This window comes from Dipteris shenzhenensis, chromosome 11 (genome assembly GCF_047967505.1).
Source record: "Dipteris shenzhenensis isolate YYH24624 ecotype China chromosome 11, Dip_SZ_1.0, whole genome shotgun sequence".
Classification (NCBI taxonomy): Eukaryota; Viridiplantae; Streptophyta; class Polypodiopsida; order Gleicheniales; family Dipteridaceae; genus Dipteris; species Dipteris shenzhenensis.
Window position 1 is genome coordinate 55545223 of NC_141606.1, and position 23374 is coordinate 55568596.

The window sequence follows — 23374 nt, forward strand, 5'->3', positions numbered from 1 at the left end:
TTCCTCATTCTCTTTTCATCAGAGGGCAGCTTTCGGAGGCTCAGGAGAGACTAGAGGAGATTCAAGGCAGGAGGGCCCAGTTCAGGTTTTACTCCCAGCAGACTTTCTGGATTCAGAAGGGGGATAGATGCTCTAGAGAGTTCTTCAGGGCAGTGGGTTAGAGATACTCTTCGGACAGTCTTCGTAGACTTGTGGATGAGGCCGGGTCTCTTCAGAGGGTCCCTCACCGTCTTGTTGAGATCACTTCTTATTTCTATTCCACTCTTTACATCGCCGATCCAGTCACCGAGGAGATGATCAGAGCCAGAGAGGAGATTTGGATCCATGTTCCTCTGATGGTCTCAGACAGGATGAGTCATGTTTTGGATAGCCCACTATCACTCCTGGAGATCACGAACGCATTACATGAGCTGCCCAAAGACAGATGCCCGAGGGAGGGCGGTTTGTCGCCACTTCTTTTTAGAGCTCTTTGGGATACGACTGGGCCTCATCTACTCTCTGCCTTTTTAGAGGCTCTCGATACAGGATCTTTGGGCAAGACATTATGCACAAGTATGATTTGTCTCATCCCAAAAGGGGGAGACAAGACAATCCTACGTAATTGGAGACCCATTACACTTCTAGGAACAGCCTACGAGATCCTAGCGAAGACCATGGATCTTCGCCTAAAGCCTATGCTGCCAGATATCATCAGAGCTACTCAGACAGGATTTGTCTAAGATCGGAGTATCTTGGATAACATCTTCACTTTTTGGGAGGCCACTCACTGGGCGAAGGAGAGCCAGCAGGAGATTGCAGTTCTTCTCGATTTTGAGAAGGCTTATGATAGGGTGGACTGGGGTTTCTTGGAGGGCACTGTGAGGAGGCTAGGCTTCAGTGATAGATGGATTTCTTGGGTCTCCTCACTTTACTCCCACTCTTCTAGTAGGATGGTGGTCTGTGGAGGCAGAGGACCGGCTTTTCAGCTATCCAAATCGGTACGACAGGGATGCCCGCTTGCACCTTACCTTTTCCTTTTCGTAGCGGAGGCTATGGGATACTTTATGCAGGCTACCAGTCATGGCACTTTGGGCCTCCATCTTCCTATCCGGCAGGAGCAGGAGCTTCTGGACACTGAGTTTGCTGACGACACAGCACTGACAGTCAGAGGAGATGCATATAGTCTTGCTACTGCTGCGGATTCAATTGACAAGTTCTGCCTAGCCTCAGGGGACTTGTCAATTGGAACAAATCAAAAGGCATCTGGACTGGAGCTCAGCAGGATACCCCAGCATGGGGAGGAGACAGAGGCTTTGTATGGATTCCCAGAGGCACCTCCACGAGATATCTAGGCTTCCAGGTTGGCATTGAGGTGTCCCCGACGCAGCAGTTTGCCCCAGTTCTTGAGAGCATCCGGAGAAAGCTAGCCTATTGGAGTACGGCTAGACTTTCTTTGGCCGGAAGAGCGCTGGTACTCAACCAGGTTCTACTAGCGACTATGTGGTACGTTGCGTCATGTTGGTGCTTTCATGCTGACTCGATCCGTCAGGTGAGGAGATTGCTCCGAAACTTTCTGTGGAGTGGTGGCGACGGTTCTGAGGACACTAGGGCCAGGGTTTCATGGGATACTATCACTTTACCCTTCTCGCAAGGAGGACTTGGGGTTCTTGATCCTGAGATGCAAAGCAGAGCCCTTTTAGTCAAACTTCTTGTTAGAGATTTGACTCCAAGAGATCAGCCGTGGAAGCAGTTCCTACTGCATGGGATTCACGAGTGCACCGTCAGAGCAGCAGGCCAGTGGGCAGGTAGAGTCAATTGGATCTTCCTGACGGACCAGCATTCTCAGCCTTGCTCACCACTTGTGAAAAAGCTTATTTAGATTTGGGATCATTTTCGACAGCACCTCATCAGAGCAGTTCCCTCCTCCAGAGAGAAAATTGCCCAACAACCACTTTATCATAACCCCCTAGTTCGGTATCAGGGATCTTCCCTTGGTACAGAACTTAGGACTCCCTTGGCCAGATGGCATGCTCAGAGGGTTGTGACAGTCGAAGATTGGTTCAAGGGAGGTATGGAGATGTCAGAGGAGGAGATCAGAGATAGACACAGGCCACTTGGACAGATTGCTACCACCAGATTACTGATCATGAGAGCTATTCCTCAGGAGTGGAGGGATATGCTTACAGATCCAGCCTATGTTCATCCCATCTCTACTTGGTCAGGTTGTTTTAGTGAGGCAGGGCTATGCATTGGAGTTCGTTTAGGACCGGCACCGTTTACTTATTTTGAGACGGACTCCTCTCACAGATTGTATCCCACTCAGCCCGTGGATCGACAGGAGCTCCTTTGGCAGAGAGTCAGGGTCATTGGTTGCCTAAGTAAGGAATGGGCCACAGATCCTTCCAGGTTGACCATTGCAGAGGATCCTAGATGGAGACTTTGGATTTTTCAGGGTTGACCTCTTGCGGAGCTCGACTAGGACCGAGGTGAGTGGGCGTGGCCTGCTCCGGTGGCAGGCGTTCGTCCTCTTTCCTTTTTCGAATACTCGACGAGGGCAGGTTACAGGCTTCAGCAGAGAGACTCTCATCACCTACCATCTACCTCACAGCATTGGCACACACAGGGACTTACTGCAGAGCTCTTGCTGAGCTACTGGACTCACTTTTGGGGCATCAGTAGAGGCAGGAAAGTCTCCTACTTTCTTTGGCTCACTATACATAGGGGTATACCTGTGGGTACTTGGCTTCAGCAGATGGGTAGACCCTCCTTGTGTATGCGGTTTCAGCTTGCAGAGGAATCTAGTAAGCATTGTTTATGGAGCTGCCCCAGCTCTAGAGTAGTATGGACAGGTATCTTCAGGTTGTTCTCATATGTTACATCTGAGTCCTTTCTGATGACATGGGGCGCTGCCCTTTGGGGGAGAGGATCTGGAGCCTTTACTCTCTTTGAGTCAAAGCCAAGAGATCATGGTTTCCTCATGCAGCGTCGCCAGAGATGGGGTCCCACAGAGGTCAGCATCATGGAGCCGCAGGATTTACTTTTGGTACCTGTACTAGCTCAGGATTCCATGCCTACTTCACATGCAGGGTCAGCCTGGGAGGTGATTTCCAGCATTACCCTATGGCAGATATGGTGTTCGTGATGTTCTTTTGTCCTTGGGGGCGATTTATGCACGGAGGCTAACACTCTCGCTTCCATTTGGGCGGAGATTATCTTCACTCTCAGGAGTCAGTGAGAGCGGTGTACAGGCACCTCTTTGGCAGCTCGTGGGAGACTGTTATCCTTCATGAGGACATGGGACTGCTCATTATTTTTTCATTTGACCCCTTTTGGGATGTCGTGGCATTTTAGACCACCACCATGGCTTTTTTGCCACATTGTTGAGGCTAGGGATAGAGTACTTTCTCTCCCACCTGTTGTATGATTCGTTTTGAATGGAATATATCACTTTTTTATAAAATGCACTGTTTTGCATTTCCGAAGGATGGGAGAGTTGGTGCACCTCACAAATTGTATTCGCTTCATAGTGATGTTTGTGGTTCCATGCGGGTTACAGCTATTGGAGGATTTTACTATTTTGTTACTTTCAGTTATGACTTTACTAGATACACTTGGATTTCTGCTTTGAAATCCAAATATGAAGCTTTTGAGTTTTTGCATGTTTCAGACATTTCATTTCCTTGGTAGAGAGAATGAAAGTCAAAAGGATTTGCTGATTATTTTGCCTCACGAGACATACATGATCAATGCACTGTGCCTTACACTTCTGAGCAGAATCTCGTGGCTGAAATGAAGAATAGATCAGTGATGGAGATGGCCAGGTATATGCTCAAAGCAAAGAACTTGCCTAACAAATTGTGGTTGGATGCAGTCATGTGTGCAAATTATATTTTGAATAGATGCCCAACCAAGGCATGGAAAACCATCACACCTTATGAGGCTTGGACATGCCATAAGCCCCGAGTTTCTCACATGAGGACTTTTGGTCACTTGGCATATGCACATGTGCCTTCACAAACACGGACAAAGTTGGATGACAAAGATGTAAAATGCATTTATATTGGGTACAACTCAGAAAGCAAGGGCTATAAGCTCTATCAGCCTGTAAACTACTCGGTGCTTTCTATCAATTTAGACAACGGATTTTGCAAAGGCGTTTGAATGAGATGATTGCGAGTTGCCAAACACATATACTTGAACTTAAGAGTTTGCAATTAAGCTGGAACTAAGACTTATACAGCTTAAACACAAAGTGACATCATTGGAAAATGCAATATGATTGAGGGGCCAAGACGCCGCCCCCCCCCCTTATCCAGGCTCACTTTATTCTTGAAAATGGAGATACAAGACCAAGGTGCAATGCACCTTCCAAACTGATGAACTCAGTGAAAACCTAGGACCTAGATACAAGACTCAAGAGCATATGTACAAGGTCGACAACAAAAAGGTGGACTCCAAGCTCAGGTTTCAACTCTTGACTTGCCCAATCCACAAGGAAGAAGCCTGCAACATTCACCACTTACATCCAACATTAGAGACAAGCACTAGTTTCTAGAAAGATAGTAGAAACAACATGAAATAGTGCTGTAAATGAGATAAACTTGACAATACACGCTCCCTTCGTGACTTGACCCTTTTGTAGATGAAGTCCTTGATGCCTCTGAAGCTACCTTGGGTGAGGAGAGTGTGGAAATGGGGCTGGAATGAGAACAGCTTAGAAAAACAGCCTGTAGGCTAGAGAGAGAAATCTTTTATGGAGTGATAGCTGTAGAGAGAGAGTGCCAATGCTGATCCCAAGGGTGTAGATGTAAGAGAGGAGCTCCTGCTGTTCCAGAGGTGCACAGAAAGGCAGATTTCTGCAAGGGAAATGGGCTGGAACAGTAGAGAGAGAAATTCTGCAGTAGAGAGAGAAAGACTGCAGCAGGAGAGAGAAAGGGGCTGTGGCTGCTCCAGGCTAGGAGGAGGAGAGAGGATGCTGCTGCTGTTCCAGAAGAGCTGAGAGGGGGCAGATTTTTGGAAAGGAGGGGCTGGAACTGTAGAGAGAGAATGTGCTGTTGTAGAGAGAGAAAGTGCTGTTGAGGTGAGAGAATGGCATGGGAAGAAGCTGGCTGCACCCAAGGAGCTGGAGAGGTTCTGCTGCATCATCCAAAAGGAGGGAGAAGGAAAGTGACGAAATTTTCATGTAGGAATGAAGGGGAGAGGCCTTCTTTTAAAGGCTCAGCCCCCACCCTAGGCCTAGAGTGGAAGGTGGACACTTGTCCCAGATTTTTGGTGGGCTGCAGTCCCAAAGAGGACAGCCCACAACCTGCCCCAAATCTACCAGATTTGGGGCCAAACACTTGCCCTGCATGCCCTGCCACTTGCCATGCATGCTGCCACATGTGTGGGACAGGTGGACTGACCTGCCAGCTCAGATTCCATGTGGCAGTCTGCCACATGTCACTCCCAAAAACCCTAAAATTTCAAAGTTGTCAAAATTTAATTCTGATCGCACCCACGAGTTCCTTACAGCTTAGACTATCTATTGACGTACTCTAAGGTCATAATTGAGCCATACTGAGCTCATTTGTTTGTCGTCTTATCTTGTATCTCCATTACTCTTGGCATGCTGCCAAGCCCACACCCAAAGCTCAGGGAACATTCTCTTGAATGGTTTCTAGGTCGGTATGCAATCTGTGCATTTGATTGGTCCCATGTTTGGGTACTCAGGTGGGGTGTGGTTTCCAGATGTCCCTCTCAAAGAGAGGCCATCACTCTTGTGGGTCACTAATGCCCATAACCCCAAGCAAGGGGGTCCACCCTCAAATGCTAGACCTAGTCCCCATTGTCCGTAACTGAACAGTAGGAAAACATTTCATTTCTTAATAAGCATACTATTGAAAAACAAAAAGAAATAGTACCAAGCAAGTGGATACATGTTGAAGCAAGATGACATTTCCTCCGTCTTTCATGCGGTTGTCCTCAACGGAAATGCTTTCTCATAAGCATCCAGGATTTCAGGACACTCCTAAAATGTAGCTCTGTCCACCCATTGGGCATCGGTGGATGGGAGCCCTCTGGACTTCAAAAGGTACATTTTGCGAGTCGTGTCGCGACGTCCCGTAGTGAAGTTATGCAAAATAATTTGCTATGGGATCAACAAGATCTCAGTGTCCTCTACTTCAGGTGCATCGTCCAGTGTGGGCTCTTGAGGTGGTTCCCCAATGAAGGGTTTCACCAAGCTTACGTGGAAGACATTGTGGATCTTCCAATGCTCTGGAAGTCTCAATCGGACTGAGACATCATTTATTACCTGCAGCACCTGAAAAGGACCGTAATATCGAAAGGATAGCTTGAAGTAGATGCGCTTTTTGCCCACTTTGGTTTTTAACCGGGCTTTCTCAAATTTCAATAAGACCCATTGGCCTTCTTTCACTGCAAACGCCCTCCGTCTTTTGAATGGCTGCTCGAATGACTTTCTCTTCTTGGCGTTGGCGGAGGATGTCCCACTGCACCATTGTATCTCTCTTAAACTCCTTAGGCAGGAAGTGCCTCATCAAGTTCTTCTTGAAGCGCTTCCAGGTGTGGGCTTGCTATCCAGTGTTGACCATAGCTGCCCACCAGAGTGAAGCACGGTCTTGCATGTGCAGGACGGCAAACCGGATCTTCGCCTTGTCTTCGTACTCGTCCCCCTCAAAGAAATACTCCAGGTCTCGGATCCAGGCTAGCAAGACCTCGGGCTTGTCCTCTCCCTTGTACTTGGTAAACTTGAAGAGCTTATCTCCAAGAGGTACCTTATGCTTTGCATACCTTCGTCTCCGTGGACGTCTCGAAGGAGATGGACTCCGATGACGCCGTCTACCTCGAGGAGGGGAAGAAGAGGATGATCTTCCCTCCTTGTTGGAGTTGGTGTTGTCCGCACGGCCTCTTCCTTGGGATTGGGGCCCTATGTCATGAGTTCCTGCTTGGCTGCTTTCCAACACTTGAACCTGTTGAGCAATGTTTGCCAAGAGAGCACTCAACTCATGCAGGTTAGGAGGAGGGTTAGGTCCATTGGTTGCCATGATGACAAGATGACTCAATGAAGGAGAGACTCAACAAGAGAAAGCACAGAGTACAGGATCACTGCCTAAGCTCTGATACCAATGTAAACTACTCGGTGCTTTCTATCAATTCAGACAACGGATTTTGCAAAGGCGTTTGAATGAGATGATTGCGAGTTGCCAAACACATATACTTGAACTTAAGAGTTTGCAATTAAGCTGGAACTAAGACTTATACAGCTTAAACACAAAGTGACATCATTGGAAAATGCAATATGATTGAGGGGCCAAGACGGCCCCCCCCCTTATCCAGGCTCACTTTATTCTTGAAAATGGAGATACAAGACCAAGGTGCAATGCACCTTCCAAACTAATGAACTCAGTGAAAACCTAGGACCTAGATACAAGACTCAAGAGCATATGTACAAGGTAGACAACAAAAAGGTGGACTCCAAGCTCAGGTTTCAACTCTTGACTTGCCCAATCCACAAGGAAGAAGCCTGCAGCATTCACCACTTACATCCAACATTAGAGACAAGCACTAGGTTCTAGAAAGATAGTAGAAACAACATGAAATAGTGCTGTAAATGAGATAAACTTGACAATACAGGCTCCCTTCGTGACTTAACCCTTTTGTAGATGAAGTCCTTGATGCCTTTGAAGCTACCTTGGGTGAGGAGAGTGTGGAAATGGGGCTGGAATGAGAACAGCTTAGAAAAACAGCCTGTAGGCTAGAGAGAGAAATCTTTTATGGAGTGATAGCTGTAGAGAGAGAGTGCCAATGCTGATCCCAAGGGAGTAGATGTAAGAGAGGAGCTGCTGCTGTTCCAGAGGTGCACAGAAAGGCAGATTTCTGCAAGGGAAATGAGCTGGAACAGTAGAGAGAGAAATTCTGCAGTAGAGAGAGAAAGACTGCAGCAGGAGAGGGAAAGGGGCTGTGGCTGCTCCAGGCTAGGAGAAGGAGAGAGGATGCTGCTGCTGTTCCAGAAGAGCTGAGAGGGGGCAGATTTCTGGAGAGGAGGGGCTGGAACTGTAGAGAGAGAATGTGCTGTTGTAGAGAGAGAAAGTGCTGTTGAGGTGAGAGAATGGCTTGGGGAGAAGCTGGCTGCACCCAAGGAGCTGGAGAGGTTCTGCTGCATCATCCAAAAGGAGGGAGAAGAAAAGTGACGAAATTTTCATGTAGGAATGAAGGGGAGAGGCCTTCTTTTAAAGGCTCAGCCCCCCCCTAGGCCTAGAGTGGATGGTGGACACTTGTCCCAGATTTTTGGTGGGCTGCAGTCCCAAAGAGGACAGCCCACAACCTGCCCCAAATCTACCAGATTTGGGGCCAAACACTTGCCCTGCATGCCCTGCCACTTGCCATGCATGCTGCCACATGTGTGGGACAGGTGGACTGACCTGCCAGCTCAGATTCCATGTGGCAGTCTGCCACGTGTCACTCCCAAAAACCCTAAAATTTCAAAGTTGTCAGAATTTAATTCTGATCACATCCACGGTTTCCTAACAGCTTAGACTATCTATTGACGTACTCTAAGGTCATAATTGAGCCATACTGAGCTCATTTGTTTGTCGTCTTATCTTGTATCTCCATTACTCTTGGCATGCTGCCAGGCCCACACCCAAAGCTCAGGGAACATTCTCTTGAATGGTTCCTAGGTCGGTATGCAATCTGTGCATTTGATTGGTCCCATGTTTGGGTACTCAGGTGGGGTGTGGTTTCGAGATGTCCCTCTCAAAGAGAGGCCATCACTCTTGTGGGTCACTAATGCCCATAACCCCAAGCAAGGGGGTCCACCCTCAAATGCTAGACCGAGTCCCCATTGTCCGTAACTGAACAGTAGGAAAACATTTCATTTCTTAATAAGCATACTATTGAAAAACAAAAAGAAATAGTACCAAGCAAGTGGATACATGTTGAAGCAGGATGACACAGTCCCACACGGGCAAAGTTTATGTTAGTAGAGATGTTGTTTTTGATGAGTCATCATCCATGCCTTTGCCGGACAGTTAAAAAGAGCCCACACTTGATGCATCAGATATCTTAAACAGCTTGGTGCCTTTGTTTCAGTCAAACCCCCATAATAATGCTACATCTGAGGTTCCTCCTCCTTCTAATGGTCATTTACAGCCACTTGTGCAGTCGGAAAATCAGCAAGATTTACAGCTTGATATGCCTCCCATTGATCAGGATATTATGCACATGGCAATTGACCAAGAGAGAGCTGAAATTCAGGAGCCTAAAAGACTTCCCGCTGGTTGTTAGACTCTCAAAGACAGCAAACAAGATGCTCCTCTGCCAGCCCGTACGAGAGCAACTATAAGGAAAGAACATGCTTATTTGGTTTCTTTTGCATTGGTTGCTACAGCATGCAATGAAGAGCCATTATGCCATAAGGATACCTTTTGAAAATGATTGTTGGTTGCATACCATGAAAGCTAAATTGGATTCAATACATCAAAATGACACTTGGGAATTGTGTGATTTGCCTCCTGGCAAGAATGCCATTGGAACTAAGTGGGTATACAAGGTCAAATGGAAAGCTGATGGTTCAGTGGACCGTTACAAAGCTTGTCTTGTTGCGAAAAGAAACTTTTACTCCCCCTTCCAGAATCTCCACTATCAGGATTGCTATTGCCTTTGCTGCCCACTTTCATTGGGAGGTCCATCAACTTGATATTAAGACATCATTTCTTCATGGGCGCTTGCAAGAGGAAGTCTATGTTACCCAACCTCCTGGCTTTGAGGTTGAAGGTTCTGAAGGGAAGGTATGCCAGTTGAAGAAAGCCCTTTATGGACTGAACTAGGAACCCTGGGCTTGGTATTTAAGGATACATGGTCATTTACTAAGTCTTGGCTTTCAGAACAGCCCTACAAAGGCTACCCTTTACATCCATAAGACTGGGACAGATTTGCTGATTTTATTATTCTATGTGGATGACATGCTTGTTACTCGGACACATGCTGAGCAAATTGCAGCTTTTAAGCTTCACTTGCAGAAGACATTTGCTATGTTAGGTCCTAGTCCTTTGCATTATTATCTGGGCATTCAATTTGCTAGTAGTGAGGGGGATATTTTGATGTCACAATCCAAGTACATTGGACAGCTTTTGCAACGTTTTCATTTTGAGGATTGCAAGCCAGTATCCACACCATTAGAGCCTGGTTTTCATTTCGCATCTAAGGATGGCAATGGTGCATGTGATATCACACTCTATCAACAGGCAGTTGGTTGTTTGATTTATTCATGCCATACCAGGCCAGATCTTCAGTATGCTGTCTCACAATTGAGTAGAAATATGCACGTCCCCTCTACATGCCATTGGTAGGCCACGAAGCGTGTCTCCAGGTATCTCAAAGACACTCAGCATTTAGGCCTTCTCTTCAAGGTCAATTTTGCACTTGTCATGCATGGATTTATTGATAGTGGTTGTTCTGACACTAGTGTGTCACATAGTGACAGCTGTGGTACTTCATGTATCTCTTGGTTCAGAAAGAAGCAAACTACAGTTGCTACTTCTGTGAGGCTGAGTACAGAGCAGCTTTTACAACTACAATGGAGTGTGTTTGGCTCAGAAGTTACTGCGAGATCTTCATGTATGTTAGTTAGCTCCTGCCATCATCTTCATTGTTTGATAGTCAGAGTGCTTTGGCTGTTGCACGGAATCCAATTTTCCATGCCTGTCCAAAGCATATTGAGGTTCATTATCACTATGTCAGAGAGAGATTGTCAGAAGGTGATATTTAGTTGTCTTATGTTTCCACTGAAGACAACTTCGCAGATCTCTTCAGAAGCTCTTCCTCGACCTAAGTTTGAAGCTTTCCGAGAAGCTTTCAACTTAGTACCTTTTGTAACTTGATCTGTTATGCTCTGTACAATCATAGGTTGCTATATCCATACAAGATTAACATCTACAACCATAACAATAGTTCTTCAGATATTCTGAGACGTGTCTAGGATACTTCAGCCCATACCATGGAGGCGGGTTCGTAGGCCATTCTATGGGCTATCCATAGGTGCCACTCATTCCTTGGTATGTTCCTTGTAGGCCTAGATCTAGCAGCTAGGACATACGGTACACTTAGTACATGTACCAATTAGTACACTAGGTACTACTAAGGCATCTTGTCCTAGGGTTTTGTTATATTGGGTGTACTTTGTATTGGTTCAATTATTGCAGCAATTCATTACAGCACTAGGGTTTCTCTCTATTGCTTCCACCTCCCTTGCTTCATTGCTTGCCCTAGTCTACATGAGGCAAGCTCTCACATATCACAGATTTGCAGTTAGTGCATATGGGCATGCCTTCATAGATATGGGCAGGGTCCATGACCTGATCATATATAATGTTCTGGAGAGATGACCCTCTTTCGATAGGCTCGTTGGTTTCCTATATAGAGGAGGGATCAGCTAGTTGACTATCTTGTGGTATGCCCTGCCTTTGCCTCACACATCACAGACTTCTCTATTTCTCGCACCCTCTTGGAGCTGATCATACATACATTTTCTTTCGCTCATCCATTCCACTCCCACCACAAAGCACATCCCACCCAGCTTACACCTCTTTCTATGAGATTCACTTTGACCACACAGTAGCCCCTATCTATTTCGTCTACCTCACCAGTATGCTTGAGAATCTTGATGGTATCCCCTACTAGAGGATAGACCCACTCCCGGCTTGATGTAACCTTTCAGGTTGTGACTTATCTCCATAGAGTCAAAGACAACCAAGGTGGCTTGGTTTCCCATGGCCTTAACTGATGAAGCGTCTGAATGGTACCTAGACCTTCTCGTGGAAGAGCGCGCCACATGGGACTTACTTCAAACGGAATTTAAAAGACGCTTTCAAACGGAGAGGCTACAAGATGATCCCGCTCTCCAACTAAGCAAGATCGAATAAGGCTGGCCTTTGACACCATGACATCTGCACGGCACAGATTGCCATGGCTGGGCTTGACTTTATCTATCGCACTGGAGGCAAAGGGGGATCAGCGGAGCTGGTATGCTCGGACGATGGCTTAGAAGCTTGGGACAACATATGGCACAGACTGCCATCATTGAAGTATAGCCTTGAGGCTCCATCTATTGCGCTCACCTATCACGAGGTGAATCAATTCATCAGAGAGCACTTATCATAGCTCCACACGTATAAGATTTGGCTAGCGACTTTTGAGCTTGTGGTAAAATTCAGCTTGTACAAAGATCATTGCTTGTGAATCTTAGAAAGAAAGAAAGAAAGAAAATTTATTAAAGTCTTCGGAAGACCGATGGGTCTACTAAACCAGTGGGCTACACTTGTTGAAGTTGAGAGTTGTGTTACATCCTCACGGCGGGATGGGGGGGGCTTAGCATATGGATTGAGAAGAGGTTGAAGCTCCTTGAATCATATAAGGTGTGCATGAGTGAGTTGATTGGCTTGGAGAGAAGTCGCTTGAAAAGCGTTCATAGTTTTGGTCTGTGATTGGACCATGCACGTGTTCGAGAGCTGCCCTATGCATGCAAAAGACATTTGGCGTCGGTGGTTCAAGCTACTTCGTGGCTCCTACTAAAATGGTGTGATGGTGGTTATGGTCTTCTCTTTTCAGGCCGCGATTATCAGATAGATGCTTCGATGAGAGTCATGATACAATATATGTGCTCATAATGTAGTCGCAAGCTTCCTAGTCTGGTCCATAGGGTCCTTAGAAGGTCGAGTCATATATATTAATACCCTGCAACAAACCCGGTCAGGGTGAGCATGATGCTGCAGTTCATATTTCATGTCTGAGCATAGTCATTAAAAAGTTTGTTGTCTACTTATTTCTTTGCAATTTCTCATGCAATAGTCTAAAGTTTGAGTTAAGTGATTTCGATTGAAATTCCCTCTTTTGCGGTCGAGTGCAGCTAGATTCGGATCAACTTGTAAAACTGCCTCAATGAATCTTCCAACTTACCTGTCTGAGCAACTGTGTCTTTTTTACCAATTGATCGGCTCTGTTGGCACCAAGGCTACCACCATGAATAACCACATTTTGACAGTGTATAGACCCTCCATTGAAAAGTGGGTGGATCCTCCATCCAATGTGCATCGTTAATAGCGGCGTTTCAAGGATACGGCTTGATACCGACAAGAGTTAAGCTAGGTAGTACTGGGATGGATTAGAGTATGGTGCAACTATCCAAAGCCAGCACCAATCGACATTAATGGCATTCACCGTGGCCACAACAACCATCAATGCCATCATCATCTATGCCGAGAGAAACTCAATCTCCAGGACAAGCTATGCTCATCAATATCTCGGAATTAGTGCGTAGATCATTCGTAACAGCTGTCATTAGACAACCTTGGTTGACTCGGCAGCAAGAAAACCCAGTGTCTAAATGCACAAGACTTAATTTCTTGGCCTTACAGACAATGCTCCACTAGTGCACCACCAACATTCGGAGCAGCACCTTGAGAGGGTGCCTAGAGAGTTGAGGTCACAGCGGAAAGTTGATGCAAATGTTAACCCTTGGTTAGCACGGCAACTTGGGTCAGGTCATGGCGACTCCAATTAGGCCAGTTCAAATCGGAGACCATTCAAGCGAGCAAGATTGGGTTTTGTCCAAGACCAACAACCAAGCAGTGTGTATCCAAGTTATCAGGAAGAGCAAGGGTCGAGAGCATCACGGGTCAATACAAAACAAGGATTTAGTAGATTCGTATGAACGGCATAGTTTAACCATCTGAGTGTGAATCTGAGGTCTAATATATAGGAAATGCCAGCAGATTGTAACGGCTCTTTGCCATGATAGTTATGTGCATAGGCTAGAAGGATTGAGTCGAGCTGAGTCTAGTGCCTCAAGCCAGAGAAGTGTCTGAGTACTAGTTCTATGCCTATGGCCGTTTGTAATTAACAAACCTTATCGATAAATACAAGTGTGTGTTTGCATAATTGAGTTGTTATGTCTTGTATTCTAAGCAATACTTGTATTCTGATTGAGTGCTTAATCACCCGTCTTCATAAGGTTTCGCCCACATAGTACAAATCCCGATTGTTAGGATTTCTTGTTGATATTTAAGAGATGTTCCAAATGATGCTCTTCTTCGTTGGGGAGGCAGTCCAAGCTCATGATGAATGAGATACAGGCTTGAGGCTCCCCATGCTACTTCTATACATGCATCTCCTCCAGAGGCTAGGACTGCTAGTGCAGGTCTTTCCTTGAGCGTCACATGTGGACCACTTCCAGTGCTTTCACCATCTTCCACTTTCATGCCTACAGAAGAGTGTACTTGCATCTGTGCCTTCACTACAGCTATGTGTGCAGCCCTACCAAAGCCACCAAGATGGACAAGTAGAGCACCACGTAGGGCTCGATCTGGTTGGGTTGCAGCTTTATCCAAAGATGCTCGCAAGGCATGTCGAAAGTTCTTCTACGAATATCTTCTCCCCTTCAATATTGCTCGTACTCATAATGTCACAGGTTTTTCTACGAGTGTGATCTCCCCTTTAATATTTGCTCGTCTCGTGCATTTTTTGAGTTTGTGGTAGTCGTAGGAGATGTAGGTTCCTCATTCAAGCCTCTATCTTCAGAGACATTGTGTATGCGAGACCTACAGCAGAGATATTTGAGTTAGAGAAAGAGCTTCAGCCTATTAAGGGTCATGGATTAGATATGATGGGCGGTGAGGTTCAAAGAGGAGGCCTCTCATTAATTGCCTAGATTCTGTGTTTCTTAGGTCAATTGATGCATCCAATGGGTCTCATACAGGCGATTATATCTACACTTCATATTAAGGAGGCCCATCTTGAGGATGGGGACCTCAAAAGTAGGTCATCGTTGACAATGCTAATAACTGTCTATGCATGGGTGCACTAATAGAGAGTGAGTATAGTCACATTTTCTGGACACGTGGTGGTACACATAGTTTGGATCTTGTTATTGAGGACATCGGCAAGCTTTCATGGGTAGCCACAGTGGTTGACAAGACGTGAACTTTAGTGACTTTCTTGGCCCAAAAGCATAGATCCCTTGCCATTTTCAGGTATCACAGCACATCTAAAACTTGCTTTGCCTATCTTTTCATTATCTTGCCACACTTGGTAGCGAAGGGCAATTTGTGACACATGGTGGTGATTGAGGAGTGGGTTAGGATGGGATAAGTACAGGAAACCAAAGGCACGGTCGTTTGAGGACATCCTCTTTGATAGAGACTTTTGACCTGGGGCAGAGCAGATCAGTGGTGTTGTGCAGTTCTCTACTACCCTTCGTCTCATTGACAAAAAGGGTCGCACTATAGGACTGGTGTATGAGTTCATGGAGAAGGTTGGAGAGGCAATGAAAGGCTGCACCTAGCTGCCCAGAGACAGATTATTCCAGGCTTTAGCTTTTGAATCCTAATTGTCTTTTCGATTTCTAGTTTCGAGCTCGAATTTGAAACTCTTGACTCAAGTCTTATTTTAAATTTTACAGATTTGACAATTCTTGGAAGTTAAGCCTTGCACATCTCTGTTGTGTACATCTATGATGGCGGATTACGAGAGGTTATGGACGTATGGAAGTCCAATTGGAGTTTTTTAGGCCAATCGGTGCAGTCATATTTTGTACTTTCTATGGAGGAGGGAGGGCCAAAGCAACGATGATGAGTTGTCACAGGGGTGGACAAATTTTCTAAGAGGGCATATCCAGATGCAGGGCAGAAAAACTCCATGGAGGATCAACTGCTCGCATGCGGAAACTCATTTGAGGAGTTTGGCACAGCTCGTGCATGCATCCGTGAGGCCCAGTTGAGTTCTGTTTCTTGGTGGAAGAAGTATGGCAAGAGCATGCCAGACTTGAGGCAGTTTGCTGCCAGAAGTTTCTTCCAAGATTAGGACTGTATAATTTTTAGGATCTGCTCTTGTTAGGCAAAGGAATTGTTGTTTATTGTGTCTCACCAAGCATTGCTACTCTGCCTGTGTTGCTTATCAGGATGTTTTTGCATAGTTTCAGAGTGCAAGTGTTGGCTAAGCGCTTTGCACTCATCATCATATCAGCTATTCTCAAGAACAGATCCCTCATTTGGCTTGTGGACTTGACATGTAGGGAGGAGTGTTGTGTAGCGAGGTGGATGGGCTCTGTGAGGAGCAGGGGCTTGGCATCAAGTATCTATGCTCCTAGTCAAGTGTCGATTGCATAAGCGTGTTTTGGAATCATGTGACCTCTGACAGAGAGAGGGTGGCCCACTACTGGTCTCCACTCATGTCCTAAAACCCATGCTCAAAGAGACAATAAAATCTCCCATGGAACTTATAGTATTGAGGGCGTCTCATAAGCATGTGCTCCTCTGGTCTCCTCCTCTTGCATGTTGCATTAGGATGGTGTCATGTGGCTTAAACCTCTTGTCCAGTCTTGATGTGAAATCTGCAAGATGATATTCGGAGCTGGTTCATAGCTATATTACTGATGTTAAATGCATTAGTAAGCATCTTGGGGGCTGAATAAATCCATCCTCAACAAGATGGAGGAAATGCGGCCGGCCATCTTAGTAGCATGTGACTGCATCAGGGGTACCGAACTCATTTCAAGGACCAATTCATCGTCAATGGAAATTGATCACAATTAGTTTGACATGTAAAACAAGCCTTGGAAGTAGTAGATAGAAGATGTGTTGGACTTGTATCTCTGGCTGTTTCCATTGTGTTTTGTATGTTTTCAAAGATGAGCTAATGCATGTATGCTGATGATTGCAGCAAATTTCTTCAGAATCCGTAGCGCATTCAACATGGGTGCTAGAAAAATGACACAAGTTTTTGAGTCTTCTGATGAGGACTTTGCCATACATTTGGATAGTTTTTTTTCAAATACATGGGGAAGGCACCAAAGTGGTGTGCGGCCTGATGCTCCCCTTTCAACCTTTCCGCCCATTCTGTGTTTTGATCCTAAAGCTCAGGGTTTGCACAACTCATGTGGGGACTTATCAGATACCTTGGATGGTTTGGATGATCATAAAATAGCTGATGAGTCTGAGTCCACAAACAAACTAGGTATTTTCAAGGAAAAATCCCCAGAGCTTGCAGAAATCGTCCCCTCGCTGTCTATGACAAACAGGGTCGTGGAAGGTATTGGTGGAGAAAGTAAAATCCAGAATTCTAGCTCAGATGTACAGTCCCTAGATTCTAGCTCCTATGTTGAAGAGGTGCTAAGTTTCTCAGAAAGTTATTCTAGCCATGAAAATCATGTACATGACAGCAAGCAAGATAAACCCAGGAAGGAGATGACTTCTACCCATATTATTCACCACCAAACTAAAAGTATTCCCTTGAGGAGCAAGAGTTTGGGAAAGGGGCTATGCATGATACAAAAGTTTGACTCCATGCGAAGGTCAACTTCTGATTGTAGGCTTGAGCAGCTTTGTGGCAACCAAGCAGCGAATAACAGCAGGGTCCTCGAGGATGTACAAGATCGTATTATTCAGCAAATGCAATCAGCTACTTTAGATGATGAGTCAATTAAAAATATCGGACAGCCTCCTGGTTTGGGGGAGGGCCCAAAATTGATGGACGGTACATATTCTAGAAAAACAGGCATTGACAAATTTGACATTGTAGCAGATAGGTCTATGGTCTTGGGAAAATCTGTTGATGTATCAGACAAGGTTTCAAAAAGGAGTAAGCATGGATACATTAGGAGCAGCATTGAAAAAGATTGGTCAGATTCTGATTTCCATGCTGCTCATAGGTCTAGAAATGAGACTTTGCATGAAAGTTGGGTGGAAGGTCAAGGCTCTGTCTTTCAGAGCACTGCAAGTGACTTAAGCTCCTCAACTTTTTTTGAGGTATCCACAAGCAGCAATCCAGGTGCAAGAGTGTCAGCCAATTTAAAATTAACAGAGCCACATGATCAAGTACATGCATCATATCCTCCTTTCATTTTGCCTCCCTATATGCCTTTATCAGGCACGTCAATGTACATGCCTTCTCCTGCATTTGTAGGCCCTCCATTAGGATTGAACACAGGCAAGGCCATTCCTGATCCTCCACTTAATACAGGAGTGGTTCCTCTCTCTCCCCCCATTGTGGCCATGCAGATTCCACAGGGTCCAATGGCAATGCAAATTCCACGAGTTCACAGTGTTGCACTTCCTCCAACTTTCCATAGCAATATGGACATCCAGGAAACACCCTTTCATTCTGAGAGTTTTGAAGACCTGGAGCAACAGCCGCATTTCTGGCAACACGAGCAGGATCAGTTGCAGCAGATCGGAAGTAGCCAGCCTTGGTCTTATGGAAACACAAGTGCAGTGCTGCACCTGCTTCAGGTATCATACATCGAAGCTATTTGAAGACTCACAGATCGTGAATTTTAACATATTTAAGACTTCTTTTGTTTGCTGATTCTAAGATGTGGATGTTCTACAGGAAACTGGGGAGCATAATGGTCGTGAGGTTGACATTACTGCAGAAGAAAGCAGGGAATTAAAGTCAGTAAAGGGAAAGCCAAGCTCTATGGCTTTAAAAAATAAAGGGTCTTCAGCCAATTTAAGTACTTCTGATCAGGAGAATCTTTTAGAATGTATAAGAGCTGACAATGCGGTTTCACTATCAGCAGATGGAACTGCAGCTTCTAGAATTGTTTTGGGACATGAAGACAAATCCTTTGAAGGAACTGTGAGCATCATGCAACCCTTGCCTGCCCTGGCACCAGGTCACGTGTTTTATCCCAGCCCTGTACCTCATACTCCTCAGCAATCTGTGAAGACAGACAGAATTGCAGTTGTGCCATCTGCAGTTCCCTTTCAAGCTACCAACCAAACTGCAGTGTCTCCCCCTGGACCACATTTACCTGTCGGGCAACTTAATACTCTCCAGTCTTCTATACTTGGAGAAGATCCTTCTCAGGAGGGAATTATTGGCAACCATCTGGTCCCAGGGGCTTCCACTGTGTACTTTTCCACAAATGGTTCCTTTCCCACTTTTCCTTACTACACCCCTTTTTATGCAGCTGCTCAAATTTCAGGTCATGGATTTGGAATAGATGCAAGTGATATGGGTCCATACGTCTTACAAGAAGATGACACTGACTCTGCAGCGGAAGGGGATTACCAAATGAACCCACCTGTCCAGGTCTGCTTAGATGCAGGAGAAATGATAAATGCATCTACCTTGAGAAGTGGATCAGTATTTGCGAGTGCTGCAGAATTAGCTACTTCAGAACCATCAAGGGACTTACTAAGCAGTGATTTTATGAACCATCGGCAGAATTTGGCATTTGGGAGGTGGTGTCAAGACCCAGGAATGTATTCCTTTGCATTTGCACCCTCTATATTGCAGGCTCCAAACTATGTTCAGGGTCCCCTCTTCTGGGATTGTTCTCATAGACCTTTCTATGGGAATGTACACATGATTGCTGGTAATGTGCAAGCTTCGATTCCTGGGTCCACTTTAGTGCAAGACCTGGGTCACATGACTGGGAGTCTGCCTAGTAGTTTGTCTGGACATGTTGCCTTTGGGATTGGGAATGCACGGAAACCACAGACAGGAACAGGCACTTACCTTCCCTTGGTAAGCTTTATCATTAGATCGCTATGCATATTAATTTTTAAATAGGATTTTAAAATGTTGAGCGGTATTCAATATGAATGGTTGCAGAGGCACAGTTTGTACAGAGATGTGCAGCCTTCAAGTGGTAGAAACCAAATGGGAGAATACAACCAAGTTCAAGGACGCCCAGGGAATATGGGAATCGCTTCAAGGCAACGAACCAGGGGTAGGGGACTAAATAGTACAGATGGTAATCCTCAGGCTTATTCAGTCAGTGTGGACAGGCGTACTAGTGAAGGGCAACTTGGGGGGAGAAACACTTGGCGGCAGTCACACCATCCTGCATCGGTGTACTCACCTGTTGCTACTCCAAGTTCGGCTACAACCTCGTCACCTTGTGATCCTTTTAGCAGATTTCCACTTGGGAATTTCGCTGTCAGGCCTGGACATGAACCAGGTAGCATAGCCACTCTTTCACCCTCGTACTCAGCAGGTGATGTTGTACCTCTTGTAGCTGGACAACTGGAATTTGGTTCACTCGGACCAGTCCAGGTTGGAACTGTTCTAGGTGAATCTAGCCTAAGCCAGAGGGTTGGGGCTCCAGCATACTGCAGGTCTACTACCGGTGAGACAGGTGCAGATGCTTTTCCATCATTTACCGATAGAGACAGGAAGCAAACATCACTGACAAGTCAACAAAGGTAAGGAGTGGTTGCCTTGGATTTTATTCTAAAGTTGCTGATGTTGACAGTCTTTCACCTTCTTTCCTTTCAGTGGTTAAATTAAAAAGTATGGACTTTATTTATTTTGTTTCTCCCACCCTGGATGGGTTCCTTAAACTTGCCCACTGTAGAAACATAATGTGCATGATATTTATTGCTCAGACTGCAATGTAATATGATTTGACAGAAAAACTCCAGGCACTTACCAGATGAGGGAAGATGACTTCCCACCACTGCAGTTACATGGCCAGCAGCGTGGCAGCTCAGTCGTATCAAATGGAAATAATCAAGTTTCCCATTAGGAGATTGTGAGACTCATTACCACTTTATATTCTAGTGCTGCCTTCCGGCTCTCAAAGTGATGAGTCTCAAGTAGCTGTAAAATCATTCAATTTTTCATTTATCTAAGCTTTTTGAGATGTAAAATACTTCCGGTCTTCTTGGATGTTGTATACTCAATTTGTGTATTTGGCCCCAGAGATTGGAAGGGCCATCCAAAATCTGTGTAATATAAACAATCCTAAGATGTCATTTAGTGTAGACTCTGGTATATACATAACGTCTGTAACAAATTACTTTTCGGGAGATAGTTTGAGTTTACCAGAGTGGATCAAAGAGTGTCATAGGTAATGATCTGGTGGAGCTCCAACTTAGATCTCACCAACAATTACGTGTTTTCTGGTTTGTCACTTCTTTACTGCGCGTAGATTCACTTCTTAAATGTACATAGGTCTTGCGTCCCCAGTCCCCCTTTTCAGGCCGAATAGAAGGATTTTGTACCATCCAAATTCACACAATACATGCATGCCATTTGTATAAGGTATTCATAGTGCAACAACTTGCAAGAGCTTGATTCTTTTGTTCTGTCTCCTTAGCTTTCCAAGCTTTCTTCTTTCCTTGCATTAATGGATTTTGTAGTATCTGGCCATGCCTCTCTGAGTATGGGTAATTGGTTAGAATCCCAAATTTTACCTTTTGGTTGGATGTTGTGGCTATTTGAGCCAGGGTGGTGGTTGGAACCGGGGAATTGATCAGATTGTTCCCTTTGTTGGCGAAGGCTTCTATCTGGAATTTAGTGAGCTTGATGCCCAATACAGTAAGGATATGGCAAGCATAATATTTGATTATTTCACACCTGAATAACTAACAAAAACCGCCATTAAAAATCTTACACAATCATCGACAGCCTTACAGTTCTACCCACAACATGAAATGTTTGAGGCACAGAAATTGAAATAGCATCTAGAAGCAGACTGCGATGCTGTAGACATGCTTAGAACAATTGAAAACCGTCTGAGGCTATCTAGAGGCGAAGGAGAACTAAAGCACAGGTAAGAGTAGGTCCTCACCAAAAGAATATAAACTGAGAATAGTCTTTTCCACGGCATTAAAATTCACATCCAGCTCATGGCTAGGTTCTGGTTATGTTTAAATGAGCTTAAGTTCGGGTTTTGCTTTTTATTGTGATTAGCTTCAAATTTGTTCAAATTCAATTCTAATTCTGTTCATTCGCAACTCTATATATGCCTACTAGTTCTGACACAAACTAGAACTTTTTTTCATGCTAGATGTGCATGAGATTAATGTGGAAAATGCCCTATCACTCCAATAGTAGAAGCTTGCCTTTGCCTTTAATGTGCACTTTCTTGGTGTTGTTAGGATGGAGATTATTTTGAGTTACCCATAGAACGATGCAATAATGTTGAATTTTGAAAAAGAAACAAAAAAGCTACATGAATGCCTTGACTTTCATTGTTGATTGATAAAAGATCATACTTTCAACTGAATATCATTTGAGGCTGTTTGCTTCAATGAAAAGTAGAGGTCCTAGTGTTGAAAGTGTTGATTTTGGTAAGGACAAAAAAGAAAGTTTACAGTGCTATAGAGATGATGCCCAAACTATAAGAGAAGCCATACCTTAAGCTTATATAACTCAAAGGTCCTATATCCCTTCAGAGGATAAGGCTCCTCCAAATAGTTGGGTAACCGATGGTAACTAAGTTGTCCATCTAGTTAAGTTTTAAGTTGTCCATCTAGTTAAGTTTAGAATTTCAAAGGTCCCAAATCCCTTTGGACAACAAGGCTTGTGGAGATACTTGAGCTTGGTAGCAAATAAATTGTAAGCCCAAATTTGCCTTGTTGCTTTATTTATTCCTATGTTAAAAAGAAACATTGATCTACTAATAACTAAATCCATTGGTCGATAGGCCTCACTTGTATCTATCAAGGAATCATGCGAGTATGAGAGAAGAGGTGGCATTCTTCCTCGTTGAAAACTTATAAAGTTGAGAACAATCTTTTTCCTTGCATTTCAGATTTCAAGGGTAGGCTTAGGTCATGCTTGAATTAGCTTATGTTTAGTTTTAGCTTCCAATCGCCTTAGCCTCAAATTTGAAATTAAATTTTAATTTTAATCATATTCATTTACAACTTTGAACGTGTCTACTAGTTTTGAACAAAATTGTAGTAGGAGCTTTGTTTTTTCTTCATGCCAGATGTGCGTAAAATTAATGTGGAAATGCCCTATTATTTGAATAGCAAAAGTCTCAAAATGCATTTGCCTTCAATGTGCACTTTCTTAGTGTTCAAATCTAGATTGCTCCTTCGTAATGCTGAACCACTTTGAAATTATTATAATTTATTTAGAAATGAAATAATGAAAGCTAGATGAATATTTGGTCTTGTTGATTGATCAAGATATCATAATTCAAATGAAAGATCAATCTAGATTGCATTTTGTATCTTATTAGTCAACGTAAGCATGTAACATCACTTTCAAATGAATACCATCGAGGGAATACTTTAATGAGGTCTCAATGTCAAAAGTGGGGATGTTGGCAAGCACAAAAAGGAAAAGTTGATCAACATACAAGAAAGCCAGGTTTTCGTAACAAGAGCCTACGTACATAGCTACTTGGTTGGCCATGTAGTTAAGGTGAGATAGCTCCAAGGTCCTCAAAAGGCTTAGTATTGTAGGAAAAACAAGGCTTCTTGAGATAGTTGTGTACTAACAAGCACAAATTTACCTTTTTGAAACAAGCTAGAAACTATTTGGAGGATATTATTTGCTCTTGCAAATGAGCCAAGAGATTGTTGTAGTATAGAAACAAATCGGAGGTTTGAAATAGAAGTTATGCAGAATAGGCACAAATAAAGAAATAAACCTCTTA

The 23374-nt window shown here is 44.4% G+C and overlaps 1 protein-coding gene across 1 annotated transcript in view; it reads left to right on the forward strand.

Moving 5' to 3' along the window:
* Positions 1-20956, forward strand: part of LOC147897207 (uncharacterized) — a 114664-nt gene extending 93708 nt beyond the window's left edge. The window contains exons 9-12 of the mRNA XM_087381286.1: positions 16693-18260; positions 18361-19503; positions 19591-20183; positions 20392-20956. Of these exons, the coding sequence (XP_087237412.1) occupies positions 16693-18260; positions 18361-19503; positions 19591-20183; positions 20392-20506 (3419 nt within the window). The 3' untranslated portion in view covers positions 20507-20956. The remainder of the gene's footprint in view (positions 1-16692; positions 18261-18360; positions 19504-19590; positions 20184-20391) is intronic.
* Positions 20957-23374: the final 2418 nt, after the last annotated feature.